The sequence below is a fragment of the Brettanomyces nanus genome, chromosome 1 (genome assembly GCF_011074865.1).
Source record: "Brettanomyces nanus chromosome 1, complete sequence".
Lineage (NCBI taxonomy): Eukaryota > Fungi > Ascomycota > Pichiomycetes > Pichiales > Pichiaceae > Brettanomyces > Brettanomyces nanus.
The window spans coordinates 2,843,821-2,860,633 of NC_052374.1; the positions used below are offsets into that span (position 1 = coordinate 2,843,821).

General features: G+C 42.1%; 7 protein-coding genes across 7 annotated transcripts; 3 read left to right on the plus strand and 4 right to left on the minus strand.

Annotated features, from left to right (window-relative positions):
• Positions 1-18: 18 nt before the first annotated feature.
• CSE4 (centromeric DNA-binding histone H3-like protein cse4) lies at positions 19-531 on the plus strand (the record flags this gene model as incomplete). The annotated part of the gene is made up of 1 exon (XM_038921648.1): positions 19-531. The coding sequence occupies one exon, from the start codon at positions 19-21 to the stop codon at positions 529-531; it is 513 nt and encodes a 170-aa protein (XP_038777576.1).
• Positions 532-2,599: 2,068 nt separating this feature from the next.
• FOA43_001329 (uncharacterized protein) lies at positions 2,600-4,582 on the minus strand (the record flags this gene model as incomplete). Its single annotated transcript, XM_038921649.1, has 1 exon — positions 2,600-4,582. The coding sequence occupies one exon, from the start codon at positions 4,580-4,582 to the stop codon at positions 2,600-2,602; it is 1,983 nt and encodes a 660-aa protein (XP_038777577.1).
• Positions 4,583-5,020: 438 nt separating this feature from the next.
• On the plus strand, positions 5,021-5,626 carry FOA43_001330 (uncharacterized protein; the record flags this gene model as incomplete). The annotated part of the gene is made up of 1 exon (XM_038921650.1): positions 5,021-5,626. One exon carries the CDS (start codon positions 5,021-5,023, stop codon positions 5,624-5,626), a length of 606 nt encoding a protein of 201 aa, XP_038777578.1.
• A 40-nt stretch (positions 5,627-5,666) lies between these two features.
• FOA43_001331 (uncharacterized protein) lies at positions 5,667-6,974 on the minus strand (the record flags this gene model as incomplete). Its single annotated transcript, XM_038921651.1, has 1 exon — positions 5,667-6,974. The coding sequence occupies one exon, from the start codon at positions 6,972-6,974 to the stop codon at positions 5,667-5,669; it is 1,308 nt and encodes a 435-aa protein (XP_038777579.1).
• A 575-nt stretch (positions 6,975-7,549) lies between these two features.
• Positions 7,550-11,113, plus strand: FOA43_001332 (uncharacterized protein; the record flags this gene model as incomplete). The annotated part of the gene is made up of 3 exons (XM_038921652.1): positions 7,550-7,647; positions 7,966-8,978; positions 10,056-11,113. 3 exons carry the CDS (start codon positions 7,550-7,552, stop codon positions 11,111-11,113), a joined length of 2,169 nt encoding a protein of 722 aa, XP_038777580.1.
• A 55-nt stretch (positions 11,114-11,168) lies between these two features.
• FOA43_001333 (uncharacterized protein) lies at positions 11,169-13,505 on the minus strand (the record flags this gene model as incomplete). Its single annotated transcript, XM_038921653.1, has 1 exon — positions 11,169-13,505. The coding sequence occupies one exon, from the start codon at positions 13,503-13,505 to the stop codon at positions 11,169-11,171; it is 2,337 nt and encodes a 778-aa protein (XP_038777581.1).
• Positions 13,506-13,659: 154 nt separating this feature from the next.
• FOA43_001334 (uncharacterized protein) lies at positions 13,660-16,773 on the minus strand (the record flags this gene model as incomplete). Its single annotated transcript, XM_038921654.1, has 1 exon — positions 13,660-16,773. The coding sequence occupies one exon, from the start codon at positions 16,771-16,773 to the stop codon at positions 13,660-13,662; it is 3,114 nt and encodes a 1,037-aa protein (XP_038777582.1).
• Positions 16,774-16,813: the final 40 nt, after the last annotated feature.

The following is a 16,813-nucleotide window of genomic DNA, read 5'->3' on the forward strand; positions in this document are numbered from 1 at the left end:
CCTCTTGTATATCCGGCCATGGCAAGATTAAACAAAAACAGAGCAACACCTACAAAATCTCCACGACATGTGCTGATTAAGAGATCGCCCCCAGAAATTCCCCCCTCTCCGTCCAGTAGCAGTCGCACCACTACGAGAAGAAGACTGGTTACGCGAATTGAGGAAGGATCCACTGACACTGTGTCCAGTGGCCTCTTAAGAAACCAGCCCGGAGATCCGGTGATTAAGAAGCGTAGGAAATACAAGAATGGAACGGTGGCACTTAGAGATATCAAAAGGTATCAAAAGTCGACCGACCTACTTATTAGAAAATTACCCTTTGCTAGATTGGTCAGAGAGATCGTCCAGGACGACTTCGGCTCAGACGTTTCGTACAGATGGCAATCAGTGGCCATATTGGCACTACAAGAAGCCAGCGAGGCTTATTTGGTGCATTTGTTTGAGGACACAAACTTATGTGCTATTCACGCGAAGAGAGTTACTATTATGCAGAAGGATATTCACCTAGCAAGGAGATTGAGAGGTGACTAACGACCTATTTTCATTGCTATTGTTTTATTCATAGTCACCCTGGAAAACCAGGACTTGATTTATTGAAAGTATAAAAGAACTAACTAATTGAATTGTATTTATATTCAGAGATCTAGCCTAGGCATTAACTTGTATATCCCGTATTTGGATGACCGACGTCAGGACATCACACACCAGTATATTCACAACTTCACGTGCCAAATTCCCATTGGTCCCTTATCGTAGTACTCCTCCTTTGAAAGATACAACTCTGTATTTCCTGATCCTCCAAAGATCTGTCTGCACATGATTTCTCCGCCAAGAAATGCGCAGTCCTCTAAGCCCACCTGCTTCCAAGCTGAGAAATATTCCGGCTTTGGAACCACTTTGATCCGTTTCGGTGCTTGTGCCAACAATATTTCATCCATCACGGATACAGATTCGTTTCTGAATGCAGCGCCGGGTTGGTTTTGACTCTGTTGGTATTTTCCCATATTCTCCAAATCCGTTCCAACGGAAAATTGTGTATACAACTTGACCAGAAGCTCTTCCTTAAATCCTCTAATTCGAGTGGTTTGTCCGCAAAATATCAAATTATCGTAGCATTCCTGTCTTTTCTTCACGTCAGGAACCTTACTTAAAGATCTGTAGATCGCCTTGGCTGTACCGTCTATCATTTCCTCACATCCCTGGAATCTTTCTTTACCCACCGTGATTGTATTTCCCATGTTATCGACAAAACTGTTTGTTTCCAGCTCACCATTGTTCCGCTGAACCGGCTTCTTTTCTCCCTTGTGTTTCCTCTGCCTCTCTTTCTCCTCTAGAATCTCCCTCGTTGACTTTTCACTCGTAACGATGGCCACAATGTCCAAAACTCCCTCGTCTTCTGGATTCTTATCATTTTTATCATCCAATAATGCATCTAATCCAAAAAATGACGCCTTGGCCTCCTCTTCACTGAGATGTTCAAAGACAGACGATCTCTTTAAGCTCTCAATCTGTTCAGGTGTCAAATTGGGTAGCAACCCTTTCAGTTTCTCGTTGATAGAGCTGCCTCCTTGATCTAAGAATATCACACCAGGAGTATATACCTGAAAGTCAACTATAGGGCTAATCTCCGCCTTCTGGTAACCGACATCTACCACGCATGCGTTGGGAAACGAACCATATGAAAACATAGAGCACAGCGCAGATGGAACAACAGCAAACGCTGCTAGCTGCATCGTCTCAAAAACATAATTGGTGATCGTCTCAATTGCCACAGGTGACCATTTCACTGAAGACTGCACCAACGTGAACGCTATAGAGTCCAATAAGATCAAAGGATTGTCCTTTAACACGGATTTGATGATACTTCTAAACAGAAAGTTGAGAGCATGCACATTGACGATCTCTCCCTTGACTATTGGATAGATGGCATATTTCTCCGGATAGGCTACGTTGCTTGGAGCAGTAGTACTAAACAGCCTCTTGTTATCACGGTTTGCGTACACCTTGGTGAGGATCGAATAAGTAGGAGGAGTGATTGAGTCCTCAAGTCCAAATCGAATCAACGTATTCTGCGATCCTGGAAGAATGATAAGATGTGCGTCATCTTTGAAACTCTGTGGCATCTTGGAAAACTATAAATCAATACGGCTTAAGAAAAACTGAAGCCTTTCCTGAAGCCTTTTAATGTTTCTCTTTTAATGTTTTTCCTTTCCTTAATGTTTTTTTTTTCTTAACGCTTCTTCCTACTGCCTTTTATCGAGGCTGTTTTATTTCGCTGCTGGCTCCGCGACAAAATTTTCACTTTTTTCACCTCAGTATAAAAAGTGGTCAAGTCGCACATTGAACGATATTTCTCTAAGATTCTCTTCTTTTTTCATACTTACCTTGAACTGTCACGGGAGATCATGAAGTCCCTGTGATCGGGATTCTCAGTTTGCATTGCACTTAATTGTCTGCTGGGTTTCTTGTCATCTTCCCGTTCTGCGGGATTCGTGTGGTTTAAAATTTTTGGTTTTTATCTTTCACTCATCTACAGCCTGCCTGAGGTGATGAATATATACTACTGGTAATACTTCTAATATTTTGTATTTAGTTCTGTCTATGCATTGGCCACAACCTTCTTCACATACTCCATGAATGTAAGCAAGCTGACATCATCTGTCATGATGACTGCTCCTCCTTCTCCATCTGCTCCTCCAGCAATACTTGTAGCCATATTCATCATACTATCGACATTTCTGTAAGATGTGGTAGGACTCAATCTGGATATAAGGAATCTGGCTTGCGATCCTCCCTCTTCGGTATCAATAAATCTAGGCAGAGGGAATCGATCCACCAATATATCAGCAGCTTCGAGTCTCGGCTGTTCTAAAAACTTGTTGAAATACGCGTAATCCGGTTGATCTTGGTACCCTAGTCTCTTCCATTCAGCTACAACAGAGCCATGATAAATGAGAAGGTGGAAAAATGTGTCCAAGAGTAGCGTTCTTTCCGGTTTCAACGAAGTAGAATCTAATACGACCGGTTCCGGGTCCTTGTCCAGCTCGTAGGATGTCAATGTCGGTTGAATCATGATGAGACTGTTGGTGCAATCCTCCGCTAAAAAGCAGTGTCTATAATAAGAAGTCTCGTCCGGAGAACTATTGAACATCTGGATGAAGGGTGATCTTCTCAAATGGTACATGAATTGAGGAAAGAGGTTAAGAGTCGGGGGAAGAGCAAACGATGCCGGATCATTTGTTCTGTATGTGGCAAAATGCTTGCACAAGTCAATCAAAATCCTGTCGATCATCTTAACTCCATCGGACGACTCATCCTTGATATTTGCCACACATTTCCGTACGGTTTCTCGAGCTATAATGACAGCCGCCGCCTCCTGATCAAAGTTGTTGATGAGATCTTCCGATCCCACCGGTGCAGTCGGCCTTTGGGCAGTAGTTACATGGATTCTACGCGATCCGTCCGGATGTTGATAAGTGGTAATGAACTGAATCGCTGACATATCAATAGGTCTTGATTCATCTGTCAATTGGAGGAAGATACCATAGGTGGAATGGGCCCATATGGCTCCTAGCTTCCACGAATCAGTCGGTCTACCTTCTCCTTTAACGTTCAAAGGTGACATATGACCAATAGCATCTCTAACCAAGATGTTTCGCGTAGTCTTTACCTGTAAGGTAGCATTGAGACCAAAATTAAGCATTCCCGTAGTCTCCTCAGGCGTTAAAAACTTCTGTAAAGACCTCTTGAAGATCGCAGAGGTAAATGAATCACTTTGAACAACAACACCGCCTGTTTTATCCACCAATGCTTCCATTTCACTGAGTCCAATCTGATCGTATGCACCAATAAAGACGTCGATGGTGTGTCCATTCTGTGCCGCCAACTTGGCAAGTCTAGTATAGAATTCAGAACTCTCCTTGTACAATTTCTCTGTCTTAGAATCATTCTCTACATCATGATGGGATCTAATTGGTTCCTTTAACGGAGTTCCCACAATTCTACCAGGACCTTCAGTGCAAGGTCCTGCGGAAAAGAGCATTATTCGAGCTCCTGTTCTCGGATAGGTGTGTGAAAGAAGTCTGACAGCTATATTAATGGCACAGCCAGTGGCAAGAGTTCTTCTATTGTATTTTGGAGTGGTAAATGAGTTCTTTTCAAGAGTTTCAATGAGAGAATTGAGATTGAACTCACAGATGGCGTGTGGTTGCACAAATCTATTGGCCGCATTAGCTCCCAAATTCTTCACCACCTCCTGCTGCGTGTATTCTTTTGAACCACTGAACGAATGAAATGATTGAACATCCTGGCGGCCTATTTCGTAGACGTTGACATGCTTTCCATACACTATGAAACTGACGAGAGCGTCCGGAGGAAGCATATTGAGCGACACTAAAAGCGTTTCCTTTAATGACTGAAACTCGGCTTCCTCATCAAAGCAGGTATCGACGACAAAGACAAATATGGGGTTCTTCTGAGTCTCTGGAGGCTGGATCACATACTCGATGTCCTGAGCATCCGGACTCGCAGCAAAGGGTATCTGGCCTTTTTGCTCCGTTGGAGGTAGCTGATTTCTGGTCATACAAAAGGGACAAGACCAGATATTCGAAGCCGGATCAAGATGGCAGCAGGGACTAAGAATAGCACGACAATTCCGGCACGCGGTGGGAGGCATCTGCACAACTATAGGGCTCGTCTTGGGCCTTAGAGGCTGGTAAAGACAGGATACAGGTACCACACAGCGTTTTTCCTCCGCTTTATTGGCTGGAAATGAATTCCAAGGAAACCGGAGGCCTGTCAGATCTTCATAATCCTCAAACTGGACCTGCATAGCGGTGAGACGAAAAAGCACTGGGAGAAAAGGATTTGAAAAAACCGATGTCCACGATTTCGTTGACTTTATTAGTTGTTTTTTCACTCGAGGAACTTTAGATTTTTCAAGATTCTCAAATCGGGGAAAGTAGTGAGGAACCATGAGGTAAAGTGAGACTGGGCAGGCTTCTTTTGATCTGATATAGATATGACGATGTGGTTTCACCTGTGGACTTTTGATACTCATGAAGAGCTTGTTGAAATGATTTTGCGATATGTATCGGAAAAAAGTGGTTTCATGACAATAATAGATATGGACACGGAGGATACGAAGAGGATCCAGTTGAAGCATCGATTAACACTAAGGGAACAAAGTGTGAAGAGCCGGATCAAGTACATTTCGATGATAAACTTGCCAGAAGATCCAATGAGAGTAATGTACAGTTATCTAAGTTGGTTCGAGGCCAATTTGACGGGAGAAAATGAAGTATACATGGTAATTAACGGACTGTGTGAACACTTGTCGATCGTTTATTCGAAGATTTTGTCCAAGATCGACGAGAATCAATTAAGTATACAGGACTTCCAAGGTTACTCGGTCAGTCAGGTGATACTGGTATTCAATAAAATGCAAAGGTTGAACAAAATGGGAGTTGAAGTTGTGATCAACGATCCTAAAGCAGTGGTGGACAGACTAGATCATATATTATTTAGTAGAAGTAAAGGGTTTGGAATGGTAAAGGATTTTAAGGAGTTCGACAGGGACAACCTGGTGTCGTTGGGGGATTTACTTAACTGGAAGGGAAAAAACTGACTATCAGGTATAGAAAGACAATTTTGCTATGTAATACATATTAGAAAGGTGGATTTGGATAGTTGAAGCCGTAGCTTTGAGAATTCTGTTGTGCCTGGGGCTGAGTGGGCATAGCTGGTGGTTTGGGTTGCTGATTGAGGGACATTTCGGAAGTCTGTGATGTAAGCGAAGGAATGTAAGCGCTTGGAGGAGCCAATTGCTGCTGATTCGAGTGGACTAGAAGCTCTCTGTATAAGGAAACACTGGAACCGATGTCCTGCTCCATACTCTCGAGCTCGGATATCTTCAATTTGTACAGATCCAACAATTTTTTCAACTGAATCCGCACCAATTGAAGTTCCTCCAGCTTAGAAGGAATACTATCCTTGATCAAGTAGTTCTCGAACTCTTGATTGGATACGTTTAAAGTTTTAACCTTGGTATTGAGATCCATAAGTTTGGACAAGATAACTTCTATATCAAAAGACCGGCTCAAACTGTCTTTCAACTGCTCCAGATCCTGTTCCGATGTCTCGGGCACACTTTCCACGTAGTTGGAAGGAACAATTCCCATTTTTCCACGCAAGCAGCCCCGAATCCAGTCATTGTTAACAGGCTCTATCACCGTAATGATGTCACCTTGTTTCAAGGAGAGAGTGTCTTGATCATCTGTAGAGAGATCGTATAGGGCGCGCACTTTGCGAGGAGCAGCCACAGAGGATGATGTGGGGTTTATAGTGTTGGCCTGAGCGGTAGCGCCACCAGCAGCACCACCTGCAGCACCACCTGTAGCACCACCTGTAGCACCACCTGTAGCACCCTGCTCCTCCAAAGACAACTCTATGGCCTTCTTCAAATCCTCCTCCTCCTGTTGAGACGAAGCCATAACGTTATTCCCACTAAGATCAGGCTCTCGACCACTGTCAACCTCACTAACAGCCTGCTGACATAGGTATCTGTAGCTTCCCTGTAAGTTCCTAAAAGTGTCTTCCATAATTCTCAAACTATCGTCACCTCTGAATGACTTACTTAGCTTATAAATCTCTTTGATCAGCGCATACTTTACAGTCACGTGCATTCGAGAGTTGTCAATCGTTCGCAACAAATAATCGTCCACAAACTGCCTTTTGGCGATCTCCGCCTTCATCATGGCACCACAGTTCTCAGCAAAAAAATCTACCAGCGTAACGGTTCGAAGAACTACATTGGCATTAGTAGAGAGTAGCTTCGTCTTGACATATTCAATTGACTCTGATATGTTATTATTAGGATCTTCTTTCACTTTATCCACCACAGTGAGTAATAGAGCATAGTCGTCTTCTGTCAAGTCTGCCGAAGTGGCCTTGTCAATTGTTTCTTGTATCGACATGTAAACGTGATTCAGAATAAGACTAAAGCTGTACACAGTGGCAAATGCAGATTTAAAAAAAATGTTGATCACTACAGGAGATTCAAGATATGCCGCTCAATTTTAACTTGTTTAGACGTGAGTCAAATCACGTGACCTTTTTTGACTTCTTGTAAAGGGTGGGCGGCTTTTGCAATATGCGGTGTACAGATGTCCTTGTCAGCTTTCTTTTTTGTGCATCAATGATCAATGCACACGTTTGTTGCATTAGCCAATCACCTTGCTTCTCGCTATCGATCCTCGATTCTAACCCCCTTATCAGTATCCTATCCGCTTTCATAACTGTCTGGGCTGCCCCCTAGGTCCAGATGGCCTTCTCAATGGCTCCTTCAACGGCACCCGAGCTCTTTTCTTTTTGGTCCGTCTTCTTCCACCGGGATCTCTTCTTTTTACCCCCTTTACTCCCCTCTCTATAGCCAGCTCGTCTAATATCTTATACGGTATCGATATCTCTTGATTTCCCTTAATCATTTTTTCTCCTTCTTCGCACCTGTTTATTCTTTCTCTATTGATTTCTTTACTTTGCCTTGACCATAATGCTTGGATCGCCTGCAAGTAGTTGTCTTATTACTCAGGCTCCTTCACCTAGAAAGAGGGCTCCTGCCAAGCATGTTTTGGCTACTGCTGCTAACAAGTCGGCAGTCAGATTACTACACAATGAGATTCGTACAGAATTTTCCCGTGACAAAAACGTCTCATTGCAAATCTGGCGAATGTTCAACAACAAAAATAGTTTGCTTCCCAACAACAAAAGAATCCTCAACGTGTCTTGGAGAATCTACAGTATGGACCAACTGAAGAAGAGGCGTATGTCGACAAAACGGCGTCGTACCACTTCTAATATGGTTCATCGTTCGAGTAAATCTGTTACTTCGTCTTCCAGTTCCCTCTCTTCATCTTCTTATTCTCCCGTCATCAATTTATCCTTACTTCAACAGCACAATACTGAAAGTCTCGTTGATCCTGGTGTCAAAATACCTTCTAATGGCCCTGAATTCGATTATATCGAGCATATTCGTCGTCTTTCGAGTGAACAGCGTCCACCAGTCGATCAGAATGCCAATACTTTGAATGATATACCGACAGATCCTCTTGAGTCCGGCCTATATGATGATCCCTTCAAGTTTCCTGAGCAGGAAGCTACTACAGACACTCTTTTCGGGCCTTCTTCGAATCCTATAAGCATAGATTATAATTCCTCTTCTGATTTCTTTATGGGTTCAAACTTGGAATCCGATGCTATGTTTTCACCCGTGACTCATAATTCCGTTTCATCTGTCTCCGCCAAGTCTTCTTATCAGAAAACTCCTTTAATCACTCCAGCTATCTCAAGAAATTCTTCCTTCTCCTCTTCAAAACCACGAACCTATTCTGCGAGTAGCATCAACGGTCATCTGCAGATGTACAATCAGCTGCAGAAGCATCGTATGCAACTTCGACAGCCTGCTAATCACATAGGGCCTACTCCTGATGGCAACCCTTGGCTCTGTGGCCAGCTGGAAAGGAAAATAGAAGCAGATAGTATACCAGAGTTTGACAGTTTAATCAAATTTGATGATAATTTGAAGGACATCATCGACTTTTCCAAGTTTGCAGATGGAGATTCTCTCGAGCAGGTTTCAAAGAAGCCAAAGAGGCAGAATTTGTCAAAGGATAGAAGCAGTACAGGTTACAGTTTGAATAGTTACATTAATACGCTAGAATCTTCACTGGATAAAAGCGACAAGCAGCATTCGCAGATAAAACAAAGACGTACTGTTGCCAACACTTATCCTACTCCTTCCTCACTCGCTTCGCCAAAAGTGTCTCCGTCCAGCATGTCTGCAGTTCAACCCTCTTCTATCACATCTATTGCTTTACCAGGTTCGGTGTTACTATCAAGATCCCTTTCTAAGGCCAAGCATCCAATCCGGCCCGTTTGTGAGAACTGTCTAACTTCCACAACCCCTCTTTGGAGAAGAACTAGTGATAATATACTTCTATGCAACGCTTGTGGACTTTTCTTCAAGCTGCATGGTATCATTCGTCCTCCAGCACGTGAAATAGGCGGGAAAGTGGTCGGCAAACAGTCTCAAAAGTATTTTAAGCAGCAGCAGCAGCAGCAGCAGCAGCAGCAGCAACCGCAGCAACAGATGGAATCGCAATCTCTTCCGGCAGCCTTTTCATGGAATTCAAATCTCGAGCCTATTTCATCATCTTTGAATGGCACTAATAATGAAGCCTCAGTAGAGGCAAATGATTGGAGTTGGCTGAAGTTCGAGTAAATTTGGTACGTCCACTATATAGCATATTTAGATATAACGCAGCTAACTTTTTCATCTTTGTATCTGTCTTAGCTTCTTCTCACATTGATAACTCCTTCAGTACTCTGGTTCCATAATCTAAATAATCTCATCCAGCTAGTGATACCTGACAGTCCTGCTGCCCGTTGTTCTGTCTTAACTATCTTGGTTATTAGTTGATCATCGTCAACCAACTCATTAATTAAAGTACTGGACACTTTGTTGACCATTGTAGTTCTTGAAGTGGGTCTTTTTGTAATCCTAGACTTGCGTATTCTTGTATGGGCAGTGGTCTTATTGTATTTCAGAGAGCGGTTGGTAAAGGCAGCAGAGTCCGACAGATAGCCGGTAGAGAAAAGATTTACGATTGAACGCCATATCCTTCGTAATATTCTGAATCGAGAATAACGTGGTGGCGGCAGGGATCTCATTACTTCAAAAGATTGTGTTGCAAGTTGAGAAAGGGTTGAAAGTCCTTGATTAGACGACTGATTTCCTAATTAAGAGACAGCGAGGTCTCGGAATTCTCACCTCTTTGGGCTTTATTTTTTCTCGGGGCGAATTTAAATTTCAAATTTTCCAAATTTTGAAGATCTCGAAGTTATCTACGTGTATCTAAAGAGACAAGAGGAGTTGGTCAACAGAGATCCAGGAGTAGTTATCGTACAAATTTTTTTTTCCAGCCAGAATCCAACGATGATATCACCGCTTTTCCTTCTACTTATACTCTCGTCGATAGTAAGTCTTGTATTGTGCGAAGCAGACTACTATAAGATTCTCGGAGTGCCGAAAAATGCAGATGAGAAGCAGATTAAAGATGCCTACCGAAGCCTAAGTAAGAAGTATCATCCGGATAAAAACCAAGGAGATGATTCTGCTCAGCAGAAGTTTATTGAGATAGGAGAAGCTTACGAGGTGTTGAATGATCCGGAGAAGAGGGCTGTTTACGACAGGTATGGAGAGGAAGGCATCAAAAATGGAGGCAACCCTGGTGGACCCGGTAGAGGTGGAGATCCGTTCGACATGTTTTCTAACTTCTTTGGTGGAGCAGGTGGACGTCGGGGAAGACCCGGTAAGCCTAGGGGTAACGATGTGACAAGGGAAATTACCCTCACTTTGAAGGATTTCTACAATGGAAAAAGTATGGATTTCCAGATTGGACTTCAGGACATCTGTGACAAGTGCCACGGTACTGGTTCCGAGGATGGAGAGATGCACACTTGTCCCGTGTGTCACGGTAGGGGACGGTTGATACAGAAGAGGCAGTTGGCACCTGGAATGATCCAGCAGTTCGAAGCTCCTTGTAGTGCATGCCGTGGAAGTGGTAAGAAAATCGATCACAAATGCAGTAAATGTCACGGTGAAGGCGTGTTCATCAATAACAGAAAATACAACATTCATACTCCACCCGGATTGGAGAGGAATCATGTGGAAGTGTTTGAAGGAGAATCGAATAAAAGTCCCAACTGGCTAGCGGGAGATCTACGAGTGGAAGTTAGAGAGTCTCTGAAAAGTGGAAACCTTGGTTACCGTCGTGTGGGTAGTAATTTGTATCGTACTGAAGTTCTTTCCATGAAGGAAGCCATCAATGGTGAGTGGGAAAGAGAGATTCCATTCTTGGACGACTATGAGCAGTCTTTCAAGATCGCCAGAGCAGAAGGACAGACTGTTCAGGATAACGAGGTCGAAGTCATTAAGGGTAAAGGTATGCCACTCGCTGGTTCCGAAGAAGATCATGGTAATTTGTATATTCAGTATAGAGTCATTTACCCCGGAGGTGATTTCAAGAAATTGAAGAAGATTCACGATGAACTATAGATAAGCAAATATATTCAAAAAAAGAGCTAATAGTACATCACCTTTGAGGATCTATTCATTGGGCACTTCTTATAGTGACTATCTGGTCTATCACCTCCTGTCTCTTCTCACTTTCAACAAATAATGCTTTGATTAAATTGGTCATCTCCGAAGTTTCTAGTTCAAAGAACTTCGCATCGCAGAAATCCTGTAGAATTGTCTTCAAACTAGACACAACGACTAATTTTGTCTGCTCCAACTTGTTATAGCTTTGCATCTTTGAAATCATCGGAGTCACGACAGACGAAGAGATCGTTGTCATCTCCACGATTTTGTCGATAAGATCGCCAATAACGTCACATTCATCCGAGCCTATCTCTTTTCTCTTTAGTAGTTTAGTACTAATACCATCATAAACCTTACTCAAAATTGTTAAATATACGCTCGTAACAAGCTTCTGATTGAGTTCCATCTGAGACAACGCTATTGTCTGTAGTTTATCAAATTCCAAGCGCATTTTAGCTAAGAATTCAGGTACTTTGCGAACCCGTAATGTCAAATCGTCGAATCCGTCCTCAAAGAAAATACCACTATACATTTGTATAACTTGGCATGGACTGGAAGAGAGATCTGTCGTCAACAATGACACAATCTCGTAACTTAGTTTGAAACACGAACTGAGATCCACTTGATACTTGACTGAAGTATATTGAATGATCTTATTCAAATCATTGTAAAACAAAATTGCCGAAGGATAGAACCGGTCTATTTCCGCACTAACAATCATAAAATAACAAATGATCAACTTTTTACGTCCGCTTCTGAACTGGGTCACTATGTCTTCCAGACTGCTATTATTGATGTCATGAGCCTGACGCTGAAGTTCTGTCAAATGTAAATAGTAATCATCAATGATTTTCAGGATGCCATCAGTCATCGTGGTACGCTTGTAGGTCAACGATTGATGGCCACTTGAAGTTTTTGAAATGACATTCTTGGAGGATCCGTCTCCACCCCAATTGTCATCGTCATCGTTCCAAGCATCCCAGCCGTCATCATCATTGCCAGCAGCATTAGTTTGCAGCTCAGTTTTTTCACTCAAGTCCAAATTGATCTCATCTTCCCATGCATCGTCATCTTCATTATCTCCTCCCCAAGCATTATTCCAATCATCGGTTTTTTCTTGGGATGCTCTTTTCTGCCCAGATTTCTTCTTGGGTAGTTCGACTTCTTCTATCACAAGTTTTTCACTTTTGAACATACTCTTTTCACCGTCAAATCTTATACTCAAGGTAATATTTTTGAGCTCGTCCATTGTTTTCCCTACAAGATCATTAACCCATGTACTTCCCAAATCATCCATCCAAAACTCCAAATCACAAATGCCATCTTTAGCCCATCCTTCTTGAGAAAGAAGTTTTGATATTTTGTCTAGTTTTCCCCTTATAGGGGCATTAGCTTTGGAATCAGCAACTCTATCCACTATTAGTGGATAGATATTCTCCTCGGAAAACATCTTTGCTTTAAGAACTTTCAATATGTTTTTCCCAGCAACAGCTTTCACGTTTCGGAGTGCATTGTAATTGGTCCTAGAGTTGTTGTTTTTCATAAAGGCGTTGAAAAACTCAATCAATCTCTCGATCGAGTGTATATACGACTCAAAATTGGACTTGCAAACGACAATCTCAGCTCCAACCGATTCTTTCGTCACCAATATCTCAAAGGTGAATCCCTCATCAAACTTTTTCAATACAGCAGTGGTCCAATCGTTGAACATCCTGTTGAAATTGAAAAGACGCCCTAAATCAGTGTCGACACTGTTTGTATAATCAAAGCAGCTTTTAAGAAACTGCTGAAACGTCAGATTTTCCGCTATTTCGTGAAACTTGAAAGACAAATCTTTTCCAAATTCAAAATAGTCCTTCAGATAAAGACGCACCAATTCAAGTATCTTCTCCTCATACTCCTGAAGCTTCACTCCGAGCACATCAAAGATTTTTACATACTGGTCTTTCAGATTCAAAGATTCCGCTATATCACTCAATCTGAGCTGCAGCTTTACGAAGGATTGAACGCATTCCTCAAAATTCACCTGTCTCCAATCATCCTTACTTGGGTCCCCTCCAATCGTATGCAATGGCTGTAGTTCGTTCATTAACCTGCAAAAATACCATAGTTCGTTGCAAATATCAAGTTGCTTCACATAGTCTTCCTCTTTGTAGCGTATTTGCTTCATACTCACGCTGTCTTTCAAGCCATTCTCGTTCTTATCTTCTGTAGAGTGAAGGTGCAACTGAACTTTTAGCTCCCTCGATAGTATGCTTTTGTCATAGCTGGATATGTAAGATTTGATGCTTGCCGCCAAATAATTGGCCCTTAAATCGAATTCTGAAGGATCCAGGTCAATTTCCATATCAACAGGTTAACGGCTAAGGAAAGAAGTGGTGAAGAACTAACTGAGAATGAGAAGACGATGGATTGATTGATGTTACTTACTCTTCCTGATTCGCGAATCGACTCGGTTTTTTTATTTCGATTGTAACTAACTATACATTATAACCAAGCTGTTAAACCACCAAGTATTTGTTCATAATCTCCTCTGCAAGCCTAAAATTCTGGTGGATATTGTATATTATGTAGAGGTTGTAAGCTGTTTCCCTCTTCAAGTCATAAGCTTCCTCGTCCACCAGTATAGACAAAACTTTTTCGTAAAAGTTGATGGCTATGTTATCCAATCCTAGTTGATGAAAGGCTCTTCCAACGTTGTATAGAGCCTCCATTTTTTGGTAAGGATCGTCAAAATCTTTGAGTTCCACGTACTCAAATAGAAAAGTGAGTCCCTGGAGAATCTGGAAGTTTGTATTGAGCGTCTTCCTCTGGGTGGAGCGGTTCAAGTTTGACAATGCAAGTAAGAAGAGAAGAGAAGGATCCTTATCAAAGTCGTGATAGAGCTTCAAGCAGTAGGCCAGCGATGAGTAATAGGATTTGTTGAAATAAAGGAAGGAGGCATAAATGTAGTTCAAAAGTGGATGATTCTTGGTGAGATCGACATTTTTGTTCGTGATGGCAGCCATTCCAGACACTTCTTTTCCCTCCTTCAGCGAATCGTATGCTTTCACCTGACGAAGTATGTACTTCTGAGTGGAAGGATCTGCATAATGTGAAGAATTGCATGCATCCGGTACATAAGAAGCCAAGAATACTTTGAGAATCGTAGGACAAAACTGATAATCATTCATAAGAGTTCTAACCTGATTCTGGACCAAATCGCGATCCTTAGTAAGTAGACCTACCGACAGTCCTACAAGAGTGGTAGTTAACTCCTGCTCCTTGAACACGTTAATATGCTTAGCGATGTCTAAAATCGTCATCGCACTATCGACGTCCTTTTCGTACTGTGCGATCATCAATGAGTATTTCATGAAAAGATCATACCACTGTTCGTAGTCAATCCCTTTAAATGAAGACCTCGTTAAAGCTTGCTCTGGTTGGTCCATCTCAGAGGAAAGTATGATCTCGTTTTGCAAATATCTCATTCTGGAAAGTTTGTGATCAACACTTAACTTGGCAGTTCTCTTTCGAAGTCCAATATTGAATCTTCTTGCTCTTTCAGAGGAGAAGAAGCATTTGTACATCGAGAAAATTTCGATAAGATCAGACGAAAGTTCAATCCAAAGTGACGCAATGGCCTTTGAATTGGTATTCATCGTCGGTGAAGCTCGTTGTTCCAAAGTCTCTAAGATTCTTGAAGCTCTGGAATACTGCTTCTTGATTCGTGTTTCTGACTTCGCCTCCATAGACTTCAACTCTCCTGCGCTCACCTCAATTTTCTTCTTTTTGCTCTTCTTTTGAGGTAAATCTGCAATTAATGCTTGATGACTCTTGTTGAAAATCTCATCATCGGTTTCCTCTTCTGTTGCGACCTCTGACTCTGCCTCCTCTTCAGCCTCGTCATTGTTTCTTCCGTGCTTCAGCAAATTAGATCGCGCTGATGCTTTCTCTTTCAACCTCTGCTCTTTAGCTTCTTTGTAGAGTCTAGCAGTAGATTCCATATCGTTGAGATAAAAGCAAACTTCGGCTAGTGCAACCTTTATTTCGACGTCATTTGGATTATGCTCCAAGAGTGTCATGTAAGCTTCCTTGGCATTTTCAAAGTCGTGAGTCTCCCTCATGCATTTTGCAATAGCTAGAACCAATTCTGGAGTGTTCTGATCTTCAATATAAGAAAGAGGAACTAAAAACTCAAGAGCCTCCTTATAGAGACCAAAACTTTCCAATTCAGTGCCTACTTTCAAAAACAAATCCGTAGTATCGTCGATTGGTTGGTCCAACAAGAAGCTGAATTGCTTCAAAGCCTCCGTATCAGTCTTGGAATTGAGTCGAAATAATCCGAGCTGAACCCGGATATCAACAGGTAAAGAATACTCTTTCTTTTTCTCTATGATGGTGAAGTTCTGAAACTTCGGATAGTCAAACCTCCGCTCATCAAACTCCACATCAATTTCTGGATGCTCGTCCCAAAACTCTTGATCTTCTCTGTGTTGAATCCACCTAGATATCTGGCGCAAGGCTTTGATACCAAGCAACCAAGCTCCTTTACTGCTGTATAATTCCGATAGGATGTTGAGTTCAGACCACTCAAATTCAATATTTTTAAGAGTGACTTTCTCACCCTTCAAGCCTAATCTTCGAAATGTCATGTTTTCCTCAAGGATCTTGTTGTACATGGTGATAGCATCGTTGGCGCGATTCTCGTCCACATAAACTTTGGCCAATTCACGAATAATTTTCGGCTCGTGCGGTAGTATCACTCTCAACTTCAACAAACTGTCAGTGGCACGCTTGAACTTGTTCTTTTCTCTATAAAGGCAAGCTCTGGCAAAGATCGATTCATAATCCTTATGATGAGAGGCTCTTATGGCTTTAGTATAACAGTACATTGCCTGTCTTTGGTGTCCTAATTCCACCGATAATTCGGCCAACTCCCTCCAGAATTCGTAATCCCAGCCATGAATGTGAGCAGCAAGGAGCCAGAAATTGGAACATCGATTATAATCACCTTGCAATCGTGCGATCTCTCCCAATGTCTTGTAAGCACTGAAATTGTTCTTATCTTGCCTCACAACTTCAAGGTATAGTTTTGATGCGGTAGTCAACTCATTATGAACAAACGATTCGTTGGCCTTCCCAAGTAGGACCTTCACTTCAGGAGACGTATTTTCTCTACGAATCTTTCTCCTTAGAGCAGCAAGACCTCCTTTCTGCTTCTTCTTTTTCTTCTTATCCTGCTTCTCTTCTTCCTTCCCCTTATGCTTCTTCGTCTTTATCTTAAAGTTCGATGCTTCTCTCAAAGCATTTCGGAACTCAAACTCCTCGTCAATGTCAGATTCACTGAGCTCAGCATCTTCCTCGTCTGAAAAACCAAAGGTATATCCATTAGACGCGTCGTTATCGTCTGGACCCTCTTCTTCGTCATTGTCCTCATCGGCTTCTTCTCCATCCTCAATATAATCTTCGTCATCAGTTGCATCATCCATCATCTGTTCGCTAATCTTATTAGTATGTTGATTGTCATCATCAGAAAACACAACAGCCTCTTCGTTATCGTCTTCGGCGTCCAAGAGCTCTCGTAATCGGGCAGTCTGACTATCGTCAAGAAGTAAGTCGTCTTCATTGTCCATATTTGTACGTGATGATCAATTAATGAAAAATAAAATTTTC